The sequence below is a fragment of the Varanus komodoensis genome, unplaced genomic scaffold, assembly GCF_004798865.1.
Source record: "Varanus komodoensis strain SLA01 unplaced genomic scaffold, ASM479886v1 scaffold52, whole genome shotgun sequence".
Taxonomy (NCBI): Eukaryota; Metazoa; Chordata; class Lepidosauria; order Squamata; family Varanidae; genus Varanus; species Varanus komodoensis.
Genome location: NW_025336114.1, coordinates 1,664,776 through 1,684,284, shown reverse-complemented (window position 1 = coordinate 1,684,284; position 19,509 = coordinate 1,664,776). Strand labels below are relative to the sequence as shown.

The window sequence follows — 19,509 nt, the reverse complement described above, 5'->3', positions numbered from 1 at the left end:
TTTCGGCTCCAAGGGCCATGTGATGCTGGCACATGTGTGCAAGCGCCCATCTGTAAGCATGTGCATGAAAGTACATACATATCCCAGCAATCCTGATGCAGCTTGTTCTTACCTTACTGCTTGCAGTGACAGCACAACAGTCTGTTTCTCAGAGAAGGAGTGAAGAGTGCAGATGGGGAAACTGGCAAGGGAATGCATGGAGGATAAAACTCCTTTGGGGCCAGAGTAAAGGCCTTGCTAGGTCAGGTTGTGCACTCTTTTGTGGCCAGGGATGAAATACGGCACACATACATTCACCACATTTTCTATACCTAATTTTCATATGTTTTGAGCTTCTAAAACAGGAAAAGGTATAAGTTCAAAGACATTACCTTAAGATATCATAAAGTCTCACACATTTTTCAATCCCCTCTTTAATCCCTAGTATTTACAGGGAGAGAATTGGAACCTTGGAGAGCTGCTGCCAGTCGATATTGAGAGTACTGGGCTAGACAGACCATTGGTATAAGGCAGCTTCCCATCTTCCTATGTACTGCTGTCAAAGTATGCTGTAAGGCACCTTTTGTCATGCTTTCATGCTGTAAGATCAAGTGTATATACTGCATTGTATTAAAATCCCTCAGGATTCAAACTAGCACTGTGTATTGACTTTTGCTGTTTTCATTATTGATTTCTTTCTGTATTGCCCAATAGTTGAAGCTCTCTGGATGGTTCTTGAAACTATAATAATTAAATGAATAGCATCATAGATTTTGAAATATTTTTACTGCTATGTCTCAGCTTTAAAAATGGTCCTCTAGAAGTCCCAATATGGGGGTTATTACTATCATGTGTGGGGTTCCAACCAAAGGGAAAAGAAACTAATAAAATGCAAAGAGATCACCATGATGAAGCTGTCCATGTGCTGTAACTGCCTTACACTAATTGCAACATCTTTTTTAAAGTCTTAAGGAGTTGAGAGAATCAAAGATTCTCAGCAAATGTAGTGAAGAATTACTCTGTACTAACTGCTGGCAATGCTGCTGAAGCTCACTAGGTCTTTTGTGGAGCCTGGCACCTTATAGGCCATGTTCTCCACTTTTATTTTTATTTTTTTTATTTTTGGATTTATATCCTGCCTTTTTCCTACAAAGGGCTCAAGGCAGCTTACATCTCCTCCTCCATCTTATCCCCACAACAACAACCCTGTGAGGTAGGTTGGGCTGAGAGTCTGTGACTGGCCCACAGTCACCCAGTTGGCTCCATGGCCGAGTGGGGACTAGAACCCAGGTTGTCTGAGTCCCAGTCCCATGTTCTTAACCACTACACCACACTGGCTCTCAAACTTGATGTTTGGGCAAGAAGTAGTGCCTTGAATGGCATCTGTGAATGGCCACTGACAGATAATTTTCTGTATTTCCTTACATCATTTTCCAACAGTTTGAGCTCACATGTTGAAAAGGAATCCATAAAACATACAATAATAAAGTGTAGAAAATCAGGTAATATGTATGCTTGTACAAAGCAGATATGGGTTTTTCAGATGATACATGTTTATTCAATAGTTGAAAAAATGAGTTATTAAACAAGTAGTTATCCATAATGACTTAACCTGCACTACTGCAAACAATGGTGTCATGCTGCACACCTTAATGGGATCATATATTTATATGGGGTTATAATAAAGATATATTTGAGCTGCTCATGTACCAGTAAGGGAACATAGAAAGGTCCAGTTCCCTCCCATTTAGCTTAGTAGTGTCTGCACTGTCAGGCCAGAGCTTTTCAGAGTCTAACTTTTCAGTTTTGAATGAGTCTCTTCCAGCTCTGCTGGAGAAAAACGGAGATTGGACTGGGATCTTTTGCAAGCCATGCATGTTTTCCATCCGTGAACTATACCTTTCCTAGATACACATTTAAAACTGTTAGTGGCAAATTATTTATATTATTTTCTACTGCACTATATTGTTAAAATAATGATACAAATGGATGCCTGTTTCTATTGGTGTCCCTTTTCAGTGTGATTCCTATGATCATTATTATTTAGTCAGATGTTTGTAGAAAAAGGATTCACATCCTTTACTATGCTTTTATTTCAGTGAAAGTCAATACTGTGGTTGGAATCCTATGCATACTCACTTGGAAGTAAGTCCCATTGTTAAACTTAATGGTTCTAAGTAGATATGCTGTTCTGCGTATACATGAAATAAAGCATGCAGAATTTAAAAGATGGAAGAAGAGAACAGTGTTCCCATATCTGTAAATAAGCATTTGGCTTTGAAAATACACCCACAAAACATGGTCTAGATTATGGCGTTCTCTCCATTTGCCTTTCAACGTGCATTAGGATGATAAGTTATATTAGAAGTTCAACAGAGAATAGGAAAGAAAAAAATAGAGTTCTGCAGTTTTAGCAATAGGATGGATCTGCAGTTTCCCATATTTAAATTTTGCCATATTTAAAGCAATGAAAGAGTTTTCCTCCAGCTCATGTTGGTTGATGCCTCTGAAAAAGCTGAAGAGGTTATCTTCACCTGTGGTACAATATATTTTGTTCTATTTTTTTCTTACAAATGATAGACTAGTCTGATTTAATGAGATTCTTGGCATTTAACATCTCTATGCAAGGCTTTCTCCAGAACAAGGTCTCAGCAAAAGGAAGTGTCTGAACTGCCAGATTTCTGCATATTTCAGGCATAAGAGACCTGCTAGGAAAAAATATGGCAGATATAGTAACTGTCATCAGTTCCCTGAGATAACACCTTATTAGGAGGAATCAAACACAGTATACAGTGAAATGGCAGGAAAGCTATTATGGGGCAGAGCTACCTCTCTTGCAATACAATCCTATATATTGCTTACTCGTGTGTGTGTGTGTGTGTGTGTGTGTGTGTTGCTTTTGCTAGTTGCAAAATCGTGTCCACCCCACTGTGACCCCATGGACAACACTTCTCTAGGCCTTCCTGTCCTCCACTATCCCCCGGAGTCCACCTAAGCTCACGCTGACTGCTTCAGTGATTCCATCTAGCCACCTCATCCTCTGCCATCCCCTTCTTCTCTTGCTGTCAATGCTTACAAGTAGGACAGAAGAAAGCACAGACTAGCTTGCATCTGACTTTAAGCTGAGGATGTTGAGCTAAGTTTACTTTGTTCCTGTGTACTGTCTCTTTTGTTTCATGCTCCCCAAACCAGGAACTTATTTTTGGGAAGGGAAAGCAGTGTCTGAGGCAGCAATAAGCACTCTAAGATGCCAGAGAAAGCTTTTTTCTACCATATCATATGGAAATGGTGTTCTTGGTCTGTAGTGGAAAGATGTTCTGCCAAGGACCTGGGGTCACCTGCTGCTTTTCCCACAGCCCCCATGTGCCCCAGAGGTAAGTTCTTTGGTTTGGGGACATGAAAAGGTGGTGGGGAGCCCTTGCAAGCTTTTTTGAGTCTTTTGTAAGCATGTGAATTGAATGCTCCTAAAAAGTTAGAGCTTTTTCAAGTGTTTGAACAAAAAGGGCATACTGTTGACTATAGGAGGCACCTCAGGCAAGAGTTTAACATTGGTATTTTTAGTATGTTTGCAAAATCACCTGAGATCATGCTAAGTGGGCAGCAAGTCTTAGTATGCTGCCCACTTCACAATAGCTTTTTGATTTGTGATAAATATGAGACAATTTTGTGATCAAAAGGGGATGAATACTGAAAAGGTAATGTTACTGCCTGCTAGAATCACAGTGGACCAGTGGAGTCAGTTCACTTGGGTTCCTCAGTGGTAGCTCTGGTTCTTTCGTTCTCTTTTTGTGTAGCCTTGAAGGTGCCACTTATGATTCAGTCCCTGACTACTTCATGGTGTTTACTTTGTGTGTGACAGCATTCAGTCCAGTGTGGCTCTTTCTGCATTACCAGTCTGTCTCAAATGTATGTGGACAACCAAATGGCGAAGTGCTACTGGAACCCTGGCACTTCTTGATGGCTGTGTTTATGGTGTTCTTCCAAAACACTGAACAACTTTGTGGGGAATTTCATGACGACATCTCCACAATGGTGGCATGACCTCTCTATAAGATTTGGGCAGTATACTTTTTGTAAATCATCTACATGCAGGAAGAGATAGACTGCACAAAACTTGTTAGTTTTGCATTTAGTGAGGGATTAATTGCCTTCCCAGCTGTGTCCTTTTTACTCATTAGATTGCCTGCATTCCCTTTACATTTGTAATATCAACCCCTTTTTGCTCATAGCTGCAGTGGCATTCTTGTGGCGTGATACATGGCTGTGACGTGTGTGTGCATGCTGCAGCCACATGGATGAGACCATGCAGTGCTCCCTCTCCCCAGTTATGCCATTCACACACCGCACAGAGCTCAGAGAGATCACACCACAAGGCTATGTGTGAGGGCTGTGTATGTCTCAATGTATACATAGATTGGCCAAGAGATCGTATCGCTTCTATATTCTTATCCATTAAACTGCAGTGATATTTGGGGATTAAATACTACATGTTAAATAATAGAGAAAATGTGTCCTGTTTTAAGTTGATAGGCAATAGCATCTTGAAGTTAAGTGTTCAGTTCTGGTGAGTGGAAGATGACAGTATGTCTACGAATGCTGACTCTGATCCTAACCATTCCTGTTAATTCACACTGAGCAACAGTTTGGCCAGATGGATGCAGCCTATGGCTTGACTCCCCACCCCACCCGCCAGTCTGTGAGAAAGTAGGGCAGAGTTTTGTGGTAGCTCTCTGCTTCTCCCTTCCCCCATGGAGGCTCTTCAACTCTCTTACTGTGCACTTTTTGGACACAGCTGCTGTACCAGCTGTTCCCCTACTGTCACAAAAGATGTCATTTTTTGAGCAAGACAGCTCCCATTGGCAAGAAGCTTAGAAATGCTAAATGGAATTAAAAAGTTTAATTTCAAATTCATGCAGTAAGTTTATTCAGGGTGAACAGATTTGCTTAACTCCCAGACAAGTGGCCCATCAGCCACTTTACCTCAGGGAAAGCAGAGATGTTCTCGTTAACATGCACCATTTTGTCACTCTGCAGTGGCTGTAAAGGGTTGTGTATCGAATTGGGATGAATTCCAAGTCAAATTCAGCAGAATTGGAGATTGACAGTTTGGGAGAGGCAGGTTCCCTCCAAATGACTTTGAAGCAAATCTGGGCCCTCCTAAATTCTTGTAAGCATTTGTATATTAGGAGGCAAAGGGACAGGCAGACAGGGTATCTCCAAAAGCTCAAACATTTCTCTCAAAGTATTCCATAAAGTGAAAACACCAAGCGTGACGTAGGTTTATGATTGACAATCTGGCTTCCAGTTACAGGGAATTAATTTAACAGGGTTCACTAATCATACTGCCCTGTGGAAGGGGTAGTGCAACAATACATTAACTTGTTTCCAGTCTGTTCTATGCTTTTTTTGTAGTTCTCTCTCTTTAGAGCTGGAATGTTGAGCAGAAATGTGTGTGTGGCTTGCATTTCTTATTCTTACTAGTATTTGCACCTGTTTCATTCCATATTCCTTCTCTCTCTTGTATATTATTTGTTAGTAGGGTGATAAAAACAGTGTCAATACAATTCCTGATCCCCTACTTCCCCCTACTTCCCAATTTGGCCTGAGTTGTACATGTTTAAGTTCAATGTTTTAACCTGTGTATATGTTTGTACATGGAGAGCAATGATCCATAGAATGGCCAAGGGTCGGACATGACTGGATGGTTGATGACAATGTTTGTTACTTTTTGCACTATAATTGTCTTTTGTGTCTTTGGTGTGTGCTGTATGTGACTTACATACACAGTGTACTGAGTAGTGTTCAAATACGATGCACGCAAACACTTTATAATAAACATATGGATTTTACACAATGACATTGGTGCCAATTGACTAGAAATGAAATAGCCTTACACTGTTGTTATGTATCATAGCCCCCTTGTTCCTGCACCCAACCTTCTAAAATTAATGCAATATGCTATTTTCTTACCATTGCCTTAAAATCATGGGAGGCAGGACAGGGAAGTGAATCCCTTTCTTTCAGTACAACTATACTGACTCACCTTGCAGAACAATTGCCAGATCCATCCTGACATTTGCAGCACTCTCTTACCTAAGACCATTTACATGTCAGTTTCATAACCACAGTATTAGAGTGATAAGCACACCTTTTTCGAAAGCATCTCAAACATTAAGGCTGTACTTGAACATAAGCCTTTGTACCTATTCACCTGCCATTTAGCAGGTTTCATTCCAATTGCGCGTGCAAATTTCATCTAATTCTAGTAAGAAATAAAGTTATAGGCAGTACCTTTAAAAAAACAAACTAGACAGTTTTCATTAATTCTGAAGGCATTACTATGTGTACAAATTCCATCCATTTCTGTAATGATAGTCCACGGAGAGGGAAACAAAGACTCAGATTTCCCAAAGGGAGATTCTGATTTGGACCCAAGCCAGAGCAGGGATGCTCCAAAACAGTCTGAACCATGTAAAAGTACCAAAGTGGGCTTTGAACCTTGTAGTCAGTTAGCGCTCACCCCAAGTGTTCAAGGGCTACACTACAAATTGTACAAACACAAGCAAAGGCATCTATGTATGACTAAGTAACATTCAAACCTACAAATGAAACTTTATATTTTAATCTACATTTCATTCTTACAGAACAAGGTGATGTATCTTCTTTTAAGGGTTGTAGTAGGGTTAAATAATGACAAGGCTGGTATTCTCATAAAGGCAATCCTGGTTAGGTATTTCTGTGGAGGTTCCTCAGAACTAACTGCCCTCACTTTGTGCTGTTCAAAACTGTACATCTAAAAAATATACACAGAGAGAAAGATTCATATTCAGTGAAGTAACTTGAGAGATGCTCCCCCAGTTCCCCAATAAGTTCTTTCCCTGAAATGCACTAAAAGCCATTGGTGCAAAGTGGGGGGTCTCCTTCCTAATGTGTATTGTCGCATTTAGTTTTAAACCAAACCCATCATGATTCCCGATTGCCAACAAGTCATGCAAGAGTCACTTTCACTACAGAGATGCAGTGTAGTTATAGAATAATAGTCAAGAACTGCCTTGCTCTTACTACTGATAAGGTAGTTTATGGCCTAGAGTTCCAACAAAAGGTGAGCAAGTTGTGCCACTCTGCAAGCTTCGGACTGTAACCTATCAGTGCTAGCCAGCATAATCAAGGGTAAGGGATGAGGAAAATTGCAGGCAAAATATCTGGAGCCCCAAGTTGCCCACCCCGTCCAAATGGATAGAGGCACCTTTCCTTAGTAACGCAACTGTTTAAGAACTGGGTAACCTACGTCTGTTTAAAAGAGATACAAGAGGTGGCAGCAAAAGTTAAAGTAAAACCTATGAGATCCAATGGCCAAATTAGCTGTGGGTAACTATATGGATAGTGGTCTTGGGAAGCTGGCATCTCAAGCAATGAGGGTGCTCAAATCCTTTCTGCTAGTTATTTTTCCCATTTTAAAATCAATTCACCCCAAAGCTGCTGTTCTCCCACATGGATGCCAAAATGCTTTCTGCTGTGGCAGGAACAGGGAATGTGTGGCCTTCCATGTTTTTGGACTAAAATACCTAGCATCTCTCATTATCAATGCTGAGTAGTGCCAATGGGAACTGTAGTCTAACAGCATCTAGTGGGCTACACCTTCCCACCACCACGAGGCTTCGGCGAATGGGGCGGCATAAAAATGTTTTAATAAATAAAATAAATAAATAAAATGTCATGGGGAAAAAACAGGGAGGTGATTTTAAGCAGAAAATGTGGCAGAGCATTAAGCGTTTCTACCATTTCTTGGTAAGTCTGTAACTTGCTGAGCTTGCTTCTCCTTTAGAGAAGACAACATAAAAATCAGGAGTCAGTTACCTGCCTCTATATATATTGCCTTATTTTGTCCTTAAATATTTTTCAGAGATCAAGAGCTGTCAGCTGTAGATATATGTTGTCTACCGTACAACTGTATTTGATGTGCAAACATCTTGTTTTTCATTTTCAGGAACATGAGCTGGGGCTAATGATGGCTTCCCATATGGCATTTTTAAGTATACACAAGACAAAAATAAAGCTAGCATATTAACAAATACACAACATGGATCTGTAATGTGTGTTCATTAAAATCATAATCAAGACACAATCTGGTTCCATTGTTGCCACAGCTAATATAAAAGGACAGTATATTTCAGTTACTGCTTTGGTTATGAATAGCTGTTCAGTTTTATGAAGGGAGGAAGTCTGATTTTTTTAACACCCCCCCCCACCCCAGCCTTTTAAAGCAGACTTCAGTGCTTTTATTAACAAAGCCTTCAAGCGTCCCCTTGGAACCAAGGTAACCAACAATACCAAACATCATTGTCTGTGTGGTTTAACCAGTGCTCATAGCTGTCTATTTTGTTATGGTAACATAAGGTACCAAATGAAAGCAACATTAGCTAATTTATCTTTTCCATGCTGATAGGAATATGTATGTAATGAAGCATCAGTTTAATCAACAGTATCCATCTTTTTTAGAGAAGAGGTAGGCACCCTGATCAATATGGAAGGCCACAGTGGCAAACACATAAGCTGGACAGCTGTAACTAATATGCATATTTAATTGCTCAACGTAATTTGCATATCATTTTAATGAAGATGGCAGATGCCAAATTACAGATGACAGATATATCACATTTGTACAATACCCTTTTTCTGCAATTGTTCTTTTAGTGTGAAAAGCTTAAAATCCATCAAGTGTTGATATAAGACATCTAGAAAAATAAGGAATTCAGGCTTCTTTTAAAATCACCTTTTGCAGCCAATCCTTTAGTGCTTTCCTCATTTGTAAATATATCTTTGTAGCTGTAAGGGCAGAAACATACATTCAAAATAAAAACAGGTATTCTCAGTTCTCATACAAGAATCTACAAGCTGCATGTTTCCATCCAGATTAAGGTAAAATGATGGGGAAAAAACCCCTCATACATAATACAAAAAAAGCATCACAAAGCAGACCTTTCTAATTCACTTTGTTTCTCCTATTCCACTGTCAAACACATAGTATGTGCCAGCTGCTTCAGCTGCTAGGTCTTACTAGCTAGCAATTTAAATTTTCTACTATATTATGAGCACATATGCCTTCATATGAAATAATCTGATCAAAATTGTTAACTATAATGTTAACTGTATGTTTCTCCAGATCTGGTATTGCCACAAAACTCAGGTCAAGGTTTTAATCCTTAACAACGATCAGTTGTATTATCTTCGGGAAACTTTTGTTCTTCCAGTGCCAAATATTCAATAGTCTCTGTGTATGTCCTTATACTTGGAAATAATAGGGTTTAAAGTTTTAGATAATTTTCAAGATGAGCTTCATTTTATAAAGTCAGAAACCTAACACTTACTACATATCCTTTTTTGGATATAACTGGTATAACTGTCCCAGGAAGAATTGCTTCTATGATCTCTACAGCTTTAGAAAATTATGGCTTAAGAGGGTATAGTTGGGATTCATCTGTTATAGGTGTCTTTTGATCTGGTATCTGCTATAAAAATAAAGCAGCACACATGGAACAGCATAGGCCTGGTTTCACCATAAGGAAGGTAGCAAATAAGCACAATAAACCTAGGGAAGATAGTCAGTGCCTGTATTTTCTGTACAGAGCAATTGATATTTCTTGTATGCAAAAATCGAAAAGCACAATTAAGTGTCCAGCAAATTTTTGAAAAGAGAAGCCTGCGTTCACATTGTTGAAATACAGTTTTTCATGGCAGAGCATTTCATTTAAAAGCTTCAGCTGACAATTTTAGGGCAACTTTACACATGACATATTTCCTACATGAATGCAAAGGAATCAAATACATGGTATTATACAAAGAGATTGCATCTATCAAGGAGGTGTATTTGGCAGTTGGTTCCTAATGCACATATTAATGGGAAAATAAGATGCATGCATATAGCACAGCTTAGGTATCTATTTTCCTCCCCACAACCCCAAGCATTAGAGTAGGTAGAGTAATGTGTAAAGTGACTATTAACTGTTTGCCATTCTCAAAATTTTAGAAAACAGTAATAACATGTAAGGAAAAAGTTCACCCAAATGAATGTGCATGTATATCAGAAAGGCACTAAAAGGCTCTTGGCAGCATTCTATTGAATTAGTTACTCTTACATATAACATATATACGTGTAACCCTAACATAAAGATTTGCAGGCATATGTTAGGAAGGTTATTCTAAAAAGCATTTACCAAAAAAAAGTTATGCTTCAAAAAGAAAAGGGACCTTACTATGGTCTATCTTGTAATCAGATTTTGTAGAATATCTGAATTAATAAAGATGATAAAAGATTTAAGATAATTTGAGACTTGCAATTTAAGTTCAACATAATTATATTTTCCTAAACACTGAGTTGGTGCAGCTATTTATGCATTTCCATTCTCTTTCCATTTGCTTCCTACCTTGAAGTATATAATTTAAGTAGCCTGAATGGCATTTCTAGATGTTCCTTGTACTATTTCACCACTTTCGAGAAACAATGTTAGTCAAGCACAATGGAGTCATGGCAAATCAGCTAGGGATGGATAGTTCCTCAGCATTGGGAACCAAGATCTCCTGTTGAACAAAACACAAAAGAGCTAAGCCCTCAATAAGCTGCCACTGTTGGCCAGTTGTAAACACAGCTCATATACAAGTCTGTTTTGATCTTTAGAGTGGGGATGGTTTGGACTTGCTTGGTATTGATGTGATGGGCTGCTTGGGAGGTGGATTGTCAAACGGTCTCCTTATTTCTGTTTATGCTTCCTTCTTATTAGCATGAAAACCAAACAGAACACTTAGCTAGCCAAACAATATGATCTGCAAGAGTGAGGAATGGAACCTACGTCTCCAAGAGTCTTCAGACAGGCCCATTACTTCTAGTTCACTTCCCTAGCACACACTGGTATTGTTCAGGCACATTAGTGGCAGAAGGGATTCAACCTCGCCTATCAGGCTATTGGAACAGTGGTGGATGTTAAATGTTGTTGAAAATTATTCCAGCTACCTCCCTGGGAAATTGACTGACTTTGTAGCATAGCATTCTACCCTTACACAGCGGGAAAGCAATCTTTAAAAAGCACAGTTAATTGCCACAGACAGATATGTAAAGGGTGCTGCTGTGGTGGGATCAGAGTTTGGTTTGTTTTATGGCAGTTTTGTGTTCTGTGAATTGCAGACAGTTAAGAATCTCAGACAGTTTGCTAGAAAAGCTTGGCATTACTGGGAATAGAAACTTGGGGATAGTGGGGCAGCAGATATAAGGAAATTAAGAAAATATACTGCAGGTACTGTTAAGATCATACTAAAAACTCTAGCTGGCAACAACTACTGTCTTATCATTTAGAGAGAGTGCATGAAGATAATGCCATTGCACAAAATTAGCTACTGAGACATGGAAGACACCTGAGATGAATGCCACTGTCTAAAATTATCAGTAATGTTCTGACACAGTTTGTGTATTTGTCCTTTCAGATGCATTTTATGACATGACAGTTTGGTGGTAGAAGTTGTAGTTTGCATGGGTTGTTGATAACTTGCAGAACAGAAGATAGTTGTTCACATATAATCTGATCAAGACAGATGCTCAAAAATAGATGATACATGAATAACGAAGAAAGAAGAATGTGACAAAAGAATAACAAATGCATATAAATGTTGTGCCCCTCTAGGGTAAACACTTCAATAGCTCCCAGGAAAATAATAAACCAGCAAATGCTAATTAGTGATCATAAAAATATCAAAGACAACATCCCGAACAGTAAAGTAAACCAGAACAGTATTTCATAAACCATCATATTTTTCCTGGTGCATTAACCAGCATTTTCCTGTTATCCATGTATACTCCACTAACAATCCATGCCTAAGGTACACACAAGGAAGCACATTTGTTCCTCCCAAATAAAAATGCCTTGGTGAAGTTCTTATAGAATCTATTTTCCCCAGCAGCATTTAAACCTATTGAACTCATTGATTCATTCAAAAGAATCAAACCTATTGATTCTTCTAAAGTAGCATGAGGATTGCAGTCAGACAGCTTAATTCATAAAGCCAGCCGCTTCAGGTTTGTTGTGTGTATATGCAGACATAATGTCATACATCTGCCTACTACAACTGATGTACAGAGGTGAAGGGACAAAGTCAAAAACTGACATTTTGGGGCTTCCTATGAAAAGGAGCTTCTGCAAGATCCTCTCTTACCTTTTCAAGCCCATTTTTCTGTTCTTAGAAAACAAGGATAGTGCAGTAAGGCCTGCTGTAGTTAGTTCAGATGACCACTCTGCACGCTCCTAATGTTAACTGGTTTGTACTCACCTGCTATCTTTCTTTGCATTAAAAAATTCTGTTAATATGATACCCTAACCATATCACTTAGCACTTTTGTTTCTATAACACCAGATAACTGATTGCATTCTAATCGAAGATTCACCTGCCCACAGTATTATCAGAGTTTACCAACTGCAGCCATAGTTGCAGTTATGAATGGTTCTAGGTAGAAGAGGTTGGGCCAAAAACCCCTGTTCAGGTATTTACCCCACAAATGCTGAAGGTATCATAAGAAGAGTATGTTATCTATTTGGCACCATTCCTATATTTCATCCTTCTCTCTACTGCCTTCACTCATCAACCTGAAAAGATACCCCAATGTAATCCATAATTTATATCCAATGAATCCTGAGTATTTTTAATAAGATGGAGATTATAGTATGCTTAAAAGCACCTGTCACAATGCTGAATGCATATCATGTCCTTAGTAAACTGTCTCTCTGTGAACTTTTAAAAATATTTAAACATATTATTCATAAATGCATCTTTACTGGTTTTGGGGTATATAGGAAAAGGCAATAAACAACAAAATTATTGTTTCCAAAAATCCTATAGTTAAGCCCTGCATAAAATTAGCAAATTTGGATAAAATTAACTTATTTTTCTGATACTAATAAAGAAAAAGTGCAATCCTATGCAGGTTTAGATTGGAAAAAAGCCTATAACTCCCAGCAACTCCCAGCATATTCCAGATAGCAAATTTGTAGACCTAAACTTGCAAAGGAGTGGTGAAAGAATTAGCACATATAAGCAGCTAGAAAGTTACTTGTGCCATCTGCTATTTCAACATTACATAAGATATATCCAATGTAATGCTTTAAGTTTTTAGACCAGTGCATTTATAGCTTGTTTTCCCACCCCCGAAGCAATTCTACAGCTGTTAGTGTAGAAAAGGAAATGAGGTCTCTCACAGAGAAGAGGGACATTTGACAAAACGTTTTGCTTGCAATATGGCCTTCTTTCAAGCTCTGAACCAACAGAAATCAGCAGCTCTACAGAGAAAATTGTTACCAGACACAAGTAGAGATTCACACCCAATGTTCACAATAGTAACTTTTCACTAATTTGTTCAGATAAAAACATTTATGCCCTGCTGTTGGAATGTGCCATTATCCAAATATCTTTGAAGTCTACTTAGTAGCAGGTCTTTTGTTATACACAAGAAAGTCAGAAACATCATGCCAGACATTACTGTCATCATACAGGTAGGTCATGGATGATTGCAACGAAGGCTGTAGAGTGTGTCGGTGATACTCAAAAAGCCAGAGAACAATGCCCCAAACCAGAGCTGCAAAAAGTGGGAAAGGATCTTGCTTTGGCTCTGGGATGTAACCTTTCTCCACTGCCAGTCGGGATAAGCCAAACAGGATTCGAGACAACAGGTACATATTTATCTGTATGGGTGGGAAATCTGAATTAATATCAGGCACATAACAAATCCAGAAAGTGTGATTATGTGAAACAACTTTCAGGTTATGAGATCACCATGCTGGTTATTATATCCAGCTGTTTTTCATATTCGTATTCATACTCATTTCATTTTCTACTCTCAACTGGGCTCTCTATTCTTAACATAGGTGAACAGCTTATATCAATTACAAAATAAAGTACATTTAAAAATTAGCTGTGTGTGCAATCTTTATCCAGTTGCAAGATTACTATTTTTATAGCAGAGAAACCTGCATGCAAGGTATACCTAAATGAAGCCAAGTTATCTCTGGAATTGCTTAGTTTTACCTCTTTGTTCTATGGAGAAAAGTCACAGTGAACAGGTGCACTTCCTGCTATTTTAATTTTGTAAAATATCACAGATTTCACCAACTGCAATCCTTCTAAACCTTTGTCCATAAACAAGCAGTATGCTGAAGTAGATGAACCATAGGTTTGCCCATTACAGGAACAGTTAAATTTTGTTAAATGTCTGATCAAAGCATATTACTCAAGAATGCATTGGGTGGTAGCAAGACAGACTTACCAACACACTGTACTTATTACCATTCTCTCTGGAGTTGCACAGTGAGTGGAAAAAAGATTGTGATGTTAATTTTATGATCCATTAAGAGCTCATAAACAGAAATTCAAAACAGATGAATTTTATGCAGCAACACCAATTGTTAACATCACTTAATTTTCATTTCAAATTTGATGGCCAAAAACACATAGCCAACAGAATACAACACAACTGCTTACCTGGCTGTTAATATTATTATTTTCCCCAAACACTAACCAGCCCCCAATACAGGCTGCAAGGAAAGAATGAATCGGAATTTTCTTTCTCTGTATTTGTGACTGTAGGGCCATCAGACCCTTATATGTGAATACGAAGTATGCCAGGTTTCTGGAATGAGTGTAGGTGGCCCAAGCAATTGCTTTCAATTTCTCTCTTAAACTGGAAAGAAGTAAAAACAAACAAACATTATTCCCCTTGATTTGCTAGGTCAAACAGTTACTAAGGATGCAGTCCTATCAATGGTGCCCTCAGTATCCATAAGCCTGCCTATTTGGAGGCTTACAAGCATCCAGTGTAGGGCAGGAGGAATGGTGGAGGTTATCCTTGCCTCTCTGTTATGCCCAGTCTGCATTTAAGCTGGATGGGGAGTGAAGGAGGCTGAAGCACTGTAAGGATGCATTGTATGTTGGCAGTCTTAGTCTCCTCCCCCTGGAATGCTCCCTTTATACCCTCTCAGAGGTCAATTTGCCAGGCCTGAGGAGGTAGCTAGCATGGTTCTTTCTGTGCCAGTTATGAGGGGAAGGGCAGAACACAAGAGGTCTGACCTCAGATCTGGGAATCCACATTACGGCTCCTCATGCACTATGTAGGGCACCAAAAGATCACTTTCCAAGCCATTGTCTGTGATCTGCTTTGGAAAATGACAATGATAACTTATTCCAAGTTCAAAAAGCAATAGAAAATGGAAGGTCTACTGTCAGTCAAATAAATGTGGGCATGAACAGGTTCTCTAGTGAATCTTTGGACTTTCCAAATTAGATAGAAGTCCACAGTTTTCAACTTTAGATAACTGCTTAACATGTCTACATAGGCTTTATGCAAGCTTTCCCTGGAATGTGACACAGCCAATACTGTTACAACTTTAGTGTTCAGCCTTGTTGATTGAATAGTATTTTATACTGTTATTATGTTAAACACTCTGATACTATCAGAAAGTAATGTGCAAATTAATGTAATAAATAAAAAATAAATTCCTGTGGTCAATACAAGAAAGAATATCATGGCAATTTAAAGACTAAGAAACTTATGCCAAAATCAGGGATGGGGATCTTTAGGCTAAGGGCCCAAATTCAGCCTCCAAAGTTCCCCAGATGGGTACAATCCTTTGACCCGACCCCTGTTTATTTGGTGCTTTCCTGTTTTTTGGTGCAGTTTTTTCCTCCTATTTTAAAGGGCTGAAATGTCTCTTTTAGGGATTAATTACTGGCAATAAGAGCTTTAATTATACTGGCATTGCTTGTATTTTTGGCCCTATCCCTCTTGCCTTTTGCCCTGTCAACCAGTGAAATGCAGTCAAGGAGAGCTGCTTTGAAACTTAATTCAGCCCTTAGGTTGAAGTAGAATCCTCAACCTAGCATAATCTTTAATGAACAAGAATCCAGTTCATCAGATGTATGCAGAGTTTTCCTCAGACTAGCATGCATAAATATGTATATATGGTTGGGACAGGGAATTGGGGGAAAGATTGTAAACTGAGATTTGAAGTACGGGAAATGCAAAAAAGAAGCATGTAACAACTGTGTTAAAACATAAGTATGTGTAAAATTATGCCAGCCGACTCTTCTCAAGGTAGTGTTGATAAGACAAACATTACTACTTAACACCTGTACTAGGATAAAAATAAATTATCTTGAATAAAGCTACAGGTATTAGAATCAAAAGTCTAAAGCTATAATTCAGTGGTTTCATGCTGTAGTCTCCATTTCAAATTCATTTGTTCACTTTTTTTAAGTTTCTGAACATTGCAGTTTCTTATATCAGATTTGTGCTTATTATTTTGCATAGAGAGTGCCTTTTGAGCTACACAAAATGCAGAAGGTCATGCTAATATCTAATAGCCCAAATCTATGCATGTTTACCCTGCACAACTGAATTAATGGAACTTTGCTTCAGTCCTATGTACATTTATCTAAGGGTGTCTCTTTAAATTCAGTGGGCTAATTTATTTATAGTAATTGCACTGCTATTTATACATTACACCAAGTTAAGGCTTAACCCACTGGATGCAGTGGAACTTACTCACATGCATGTTTTTATTCTATATACAGGATTATGCCATTGCATTCCCATCCTAAACTCACTTACTAGGAGGTAAGTCCTGCTGAGTTCAGTGAAAGTTTCTGTGAGTAAATATCTGAATTATTGCAATAGAATGTCACTGGTAGCCTTGTGTAATTAAAAATAAATATCCACAGTTGATACATCAGAGAGAGAGAGAGAATGTGCATTTGTCAAATATGTCGCAACAGGTTTGACAGTCTCAGAAGGCATTCATTGTTTCCACAACTCCGTTCTTATGCATTCCGTGTGGGTTCCATAACTCCGTGTGGGTTCCATAACCTGGACATTATGAAATCACACATGCTTATATATAGTTACATTTATGTGACAGAAAGACCAATACCTTCCACTCCTAAAGAGAAATGTCATCACCAAAGCATGGGGGGCACGGATCTTTGCTCCATAGCTGTCAAAAGGAAAATAAAAGATCAATAAAATAAAAACAAGTGCCTACACTCCAAACTCTGTTACCTCAGGGTCTTGTGATACCTGAGTGATACCTGAATAAGCACATTCAAAGAATATAATGATACTAAAACATTTTGAGTCAAGTCTAACATAAGTTCTAAGTAAAGAAGATCCAGTGAAATTATTGGGATACAAGCTAGTTATAACTAATGAGTCTTATTCATTTCAATGAGTTTACTCTAAGTAAGATTTAGCTTATTTTACACAGAATGTTTCAGTATGATTTTATTCTTTGAATCTGGTCATTTGGGGTTAGGATTAGGGTATTTCCGCCATAAAATAGCAGAGTTTAGGGATGCAGCTTTTAGATGGCAAAGCAGTACAGCGACTATTATTTCTCAGGTCTGAAATAATATGCACAAGAGTATAGGTTATACAATGCAGAGGCATTTGCTCTATGTTCAACCTTCTGCACTGAGAGAATGAAAATGAGCTGTGGCAGAATAACATAAAATTAATTGCGTAATACAGTGTACAAATTTGAACAAGCACAGCTTTACAACCTCCCTCAAATACCAAGATCCTTATTGTTCTGTACCATTAGCTCACTGTTTGGTCACAAATGTTATACATACCTACAGATATATAGAAAGCCTGGCATCTCATTGGCACTTTGCTGATAAAAAAAGTTCTCTGACTCCAAACAGATTTGTAATGTAAGAAAAGAGAAACCTAGAAGTATCCTTGAGAACAAAGTGGGTATGGAAAAACCAGCAGAGATTCTAAAACAGGCTGGAATTAGGGAAGTGGAAGCAAAGCTATGATGAGTTTTAAACATGAAGAAAAGAGGTCAAACACAAAATGAAACCATTTGAGAAACCAAACAATGATTAAATGTAATCACATCATATCTTTTTAGAAGCAGAGGGTATCACAATTAGGCAAAAGGTTAGCCAAAAGGAAAAAAAAACCCATGCTGTAGCTGAAGAAAATAAAAAAGTAACAGAGGAAACAGTAAGAAAGGGATGGCTTTTAAAAATATCATCTATAAAGGCAAAAGGATTCAGCAGCAAATCTAGTCTGAGGTATTAAACATGAAAACTAAGTTATTTGCCTGGATGTTACAGGGTATTACCCTATAACCACTGCTGGCTTTGTCCTTTTATTTAAAAATTGTTTTGGGTGAGTATATGCTTTCTAAACACTTTTCTAAGATTCCATTGAGTCTGCCCCCAGTATAAATGCTTCTTATTAATGTTTCTTTGAAATCAGCCACAAATATGGAGTTTGTTTCCAGGCTTATACATGTGTAGAATAGACCCACTGGAATCAACGGACTTTATTTATTGCCATTATTTATATCCCATCTTTCTAGACTTACTTCCAAGATGGCTTCAATTAACATCCAAACACTTAACCCCCCCCCGCCCACACACAGCACAATACACAAATTTCACTTGTAACTAGACATCTAGAATTCCCACAGAGCGGGAGGGGCAGTAACATTTGCCTCCTTGTCTTCCCTGGAATACTTCTCACGGACAGCTGGTAGTAGGTGGTGAGTGAACACATTTAAGTGGTGAAGGTAGTTTCTACTCACCCCATACTAGTAGGGAAAAACCGTGCTTGCACATATGTTTTGACTAACTTAAGCCCTTCTGTTTTAAATGGCTCTGCTCCAAAGAATGACGGTTTGGGTCCAACCCATACAACTACAGAGAGATTGAAGCTGAAAGTCCCACCCATAGCCCTGTTACTGTATTTCTTTTGATGGAGAAGACACCTGCCAGCATTCCCAGGAGTTTAAAAGAATCTTGCGCCCCTAGGATTCTTTCGCCAACAAGCTTATGGGGCGTAGCCAAAGTGTCTCCAACCCTACGGCTGATTTCCCTCCCATCGCTCCCTAATCTCATAATCTGCAAAGGGAACCCTTCCGCACCGCTCCAGGGCTGTTTCGGGTGAGGGCGAGATGGGTTGCAGAGAGATGGTCTGGCTGCAGCTCACGCAGCCCTGGCTTACACAGCTCCGTTGCGGAAGCCCTTGATGGCAGCCAGGGCGGCCTGGTATCTGCGCTGCTGCAGCAAAGAATTGACGGTATACAGCAAGGTCCTGAACATCGCCTCAGCACGCATGGCAGCCACCAAATCTCGCTCTTCGATCCCAGCAGGTTCGCAACCTCGGGAGACGATTTAGTGAGCGCACGGAATGCATAAGAACGGAGTTGTGGAAACAGTGTCCGTGCGGAAAACCAACGCAGGAAGTATGGTTCCGCTTTTGCCCGGCAACTTGTTCAGGAAACTCGCCTAGGAAATATGCAGGGTGTAGAAATAGAAAGTAATTGAGAGTGGTAGGGCTTTTCTACCTCCTCTGCCATCCTGTTTACTATTATATTTTGAATGTTTATTTTAAATCGTTCGAGCTGGAAAAGTTTCTCCCTGCCCAGGCACATACACATAAACGGGCATACATACATACAAACGGAACGCAACGCCTCTACATTCAGT

The 19,509-nt window shown here is 38.9% G+C and overlaps 1 protein-coding gene across 2 annotated transcripts; it reads right to left on the bottom strand.

Annotated features, from left to right (window-relative positions):
• Positions 1-8,543: 8,543 nt before the first annotated feature.
• On the bottom strand, positions 8,544-19,173 carry PXMP4 (peroxisomal membrane protein 4). 2 transcript variants are annotated; one of them, XM_044447582.1, is made up of 4 exons: positions 19,025-19,173; positions 16,941-17,003; positions 14,497-14,695; positions 8,544-13,700 (listed from the first exon to the last, which is right to left on the bottom strand). In XM_044447582.1, exons 1-4 carry the CDS (start codon positions 19,135-19,137, stop codon positions 13,437-13,439), a joined length of 639 nt encoding a protein of 212 aa, XP_044303517.1. In that variant the 5' UTR covers positions 19,138-19,173; the 3' UTR covers positions 8,544-13,436. The 2 variants fall into 2 exon arrangements, with proteins under 2 accessions (XP_044303517.1, XP_044303516.1); XM_044447581.1 differs by lacking the exon at positions 19,025-19,173 and adding an exon at positions 17,641-18,934.
• Positions 19,174-19,509: the final 336 nt, after the last annotated feature.

Bases quoted from the DNA above. Each gene is read 5' to 3' on its own strand.
- PXMP4 (XM_044447581.1), bottom strand. From the start codon at position 17,843: ATGTTTAAAACTCATCATAGCTTTGCTTCCACTTCCCTAATTCCAGCC. The intron at 14,696-16,940 runs GTATTGGTCTTT...ACTTCTTTCCAG, and splicing joins TTTCTCTTTAGGAGTGGAAG to TTTAAGAGAGAAATTGAAAG. The intron at 13,701-14,496 runs GTAAGCAGTTGT...CCACCCATACAG, and splicing joins ATAATAATATTAACAGCCAG to ATAAATATGTACCTGTTGTC.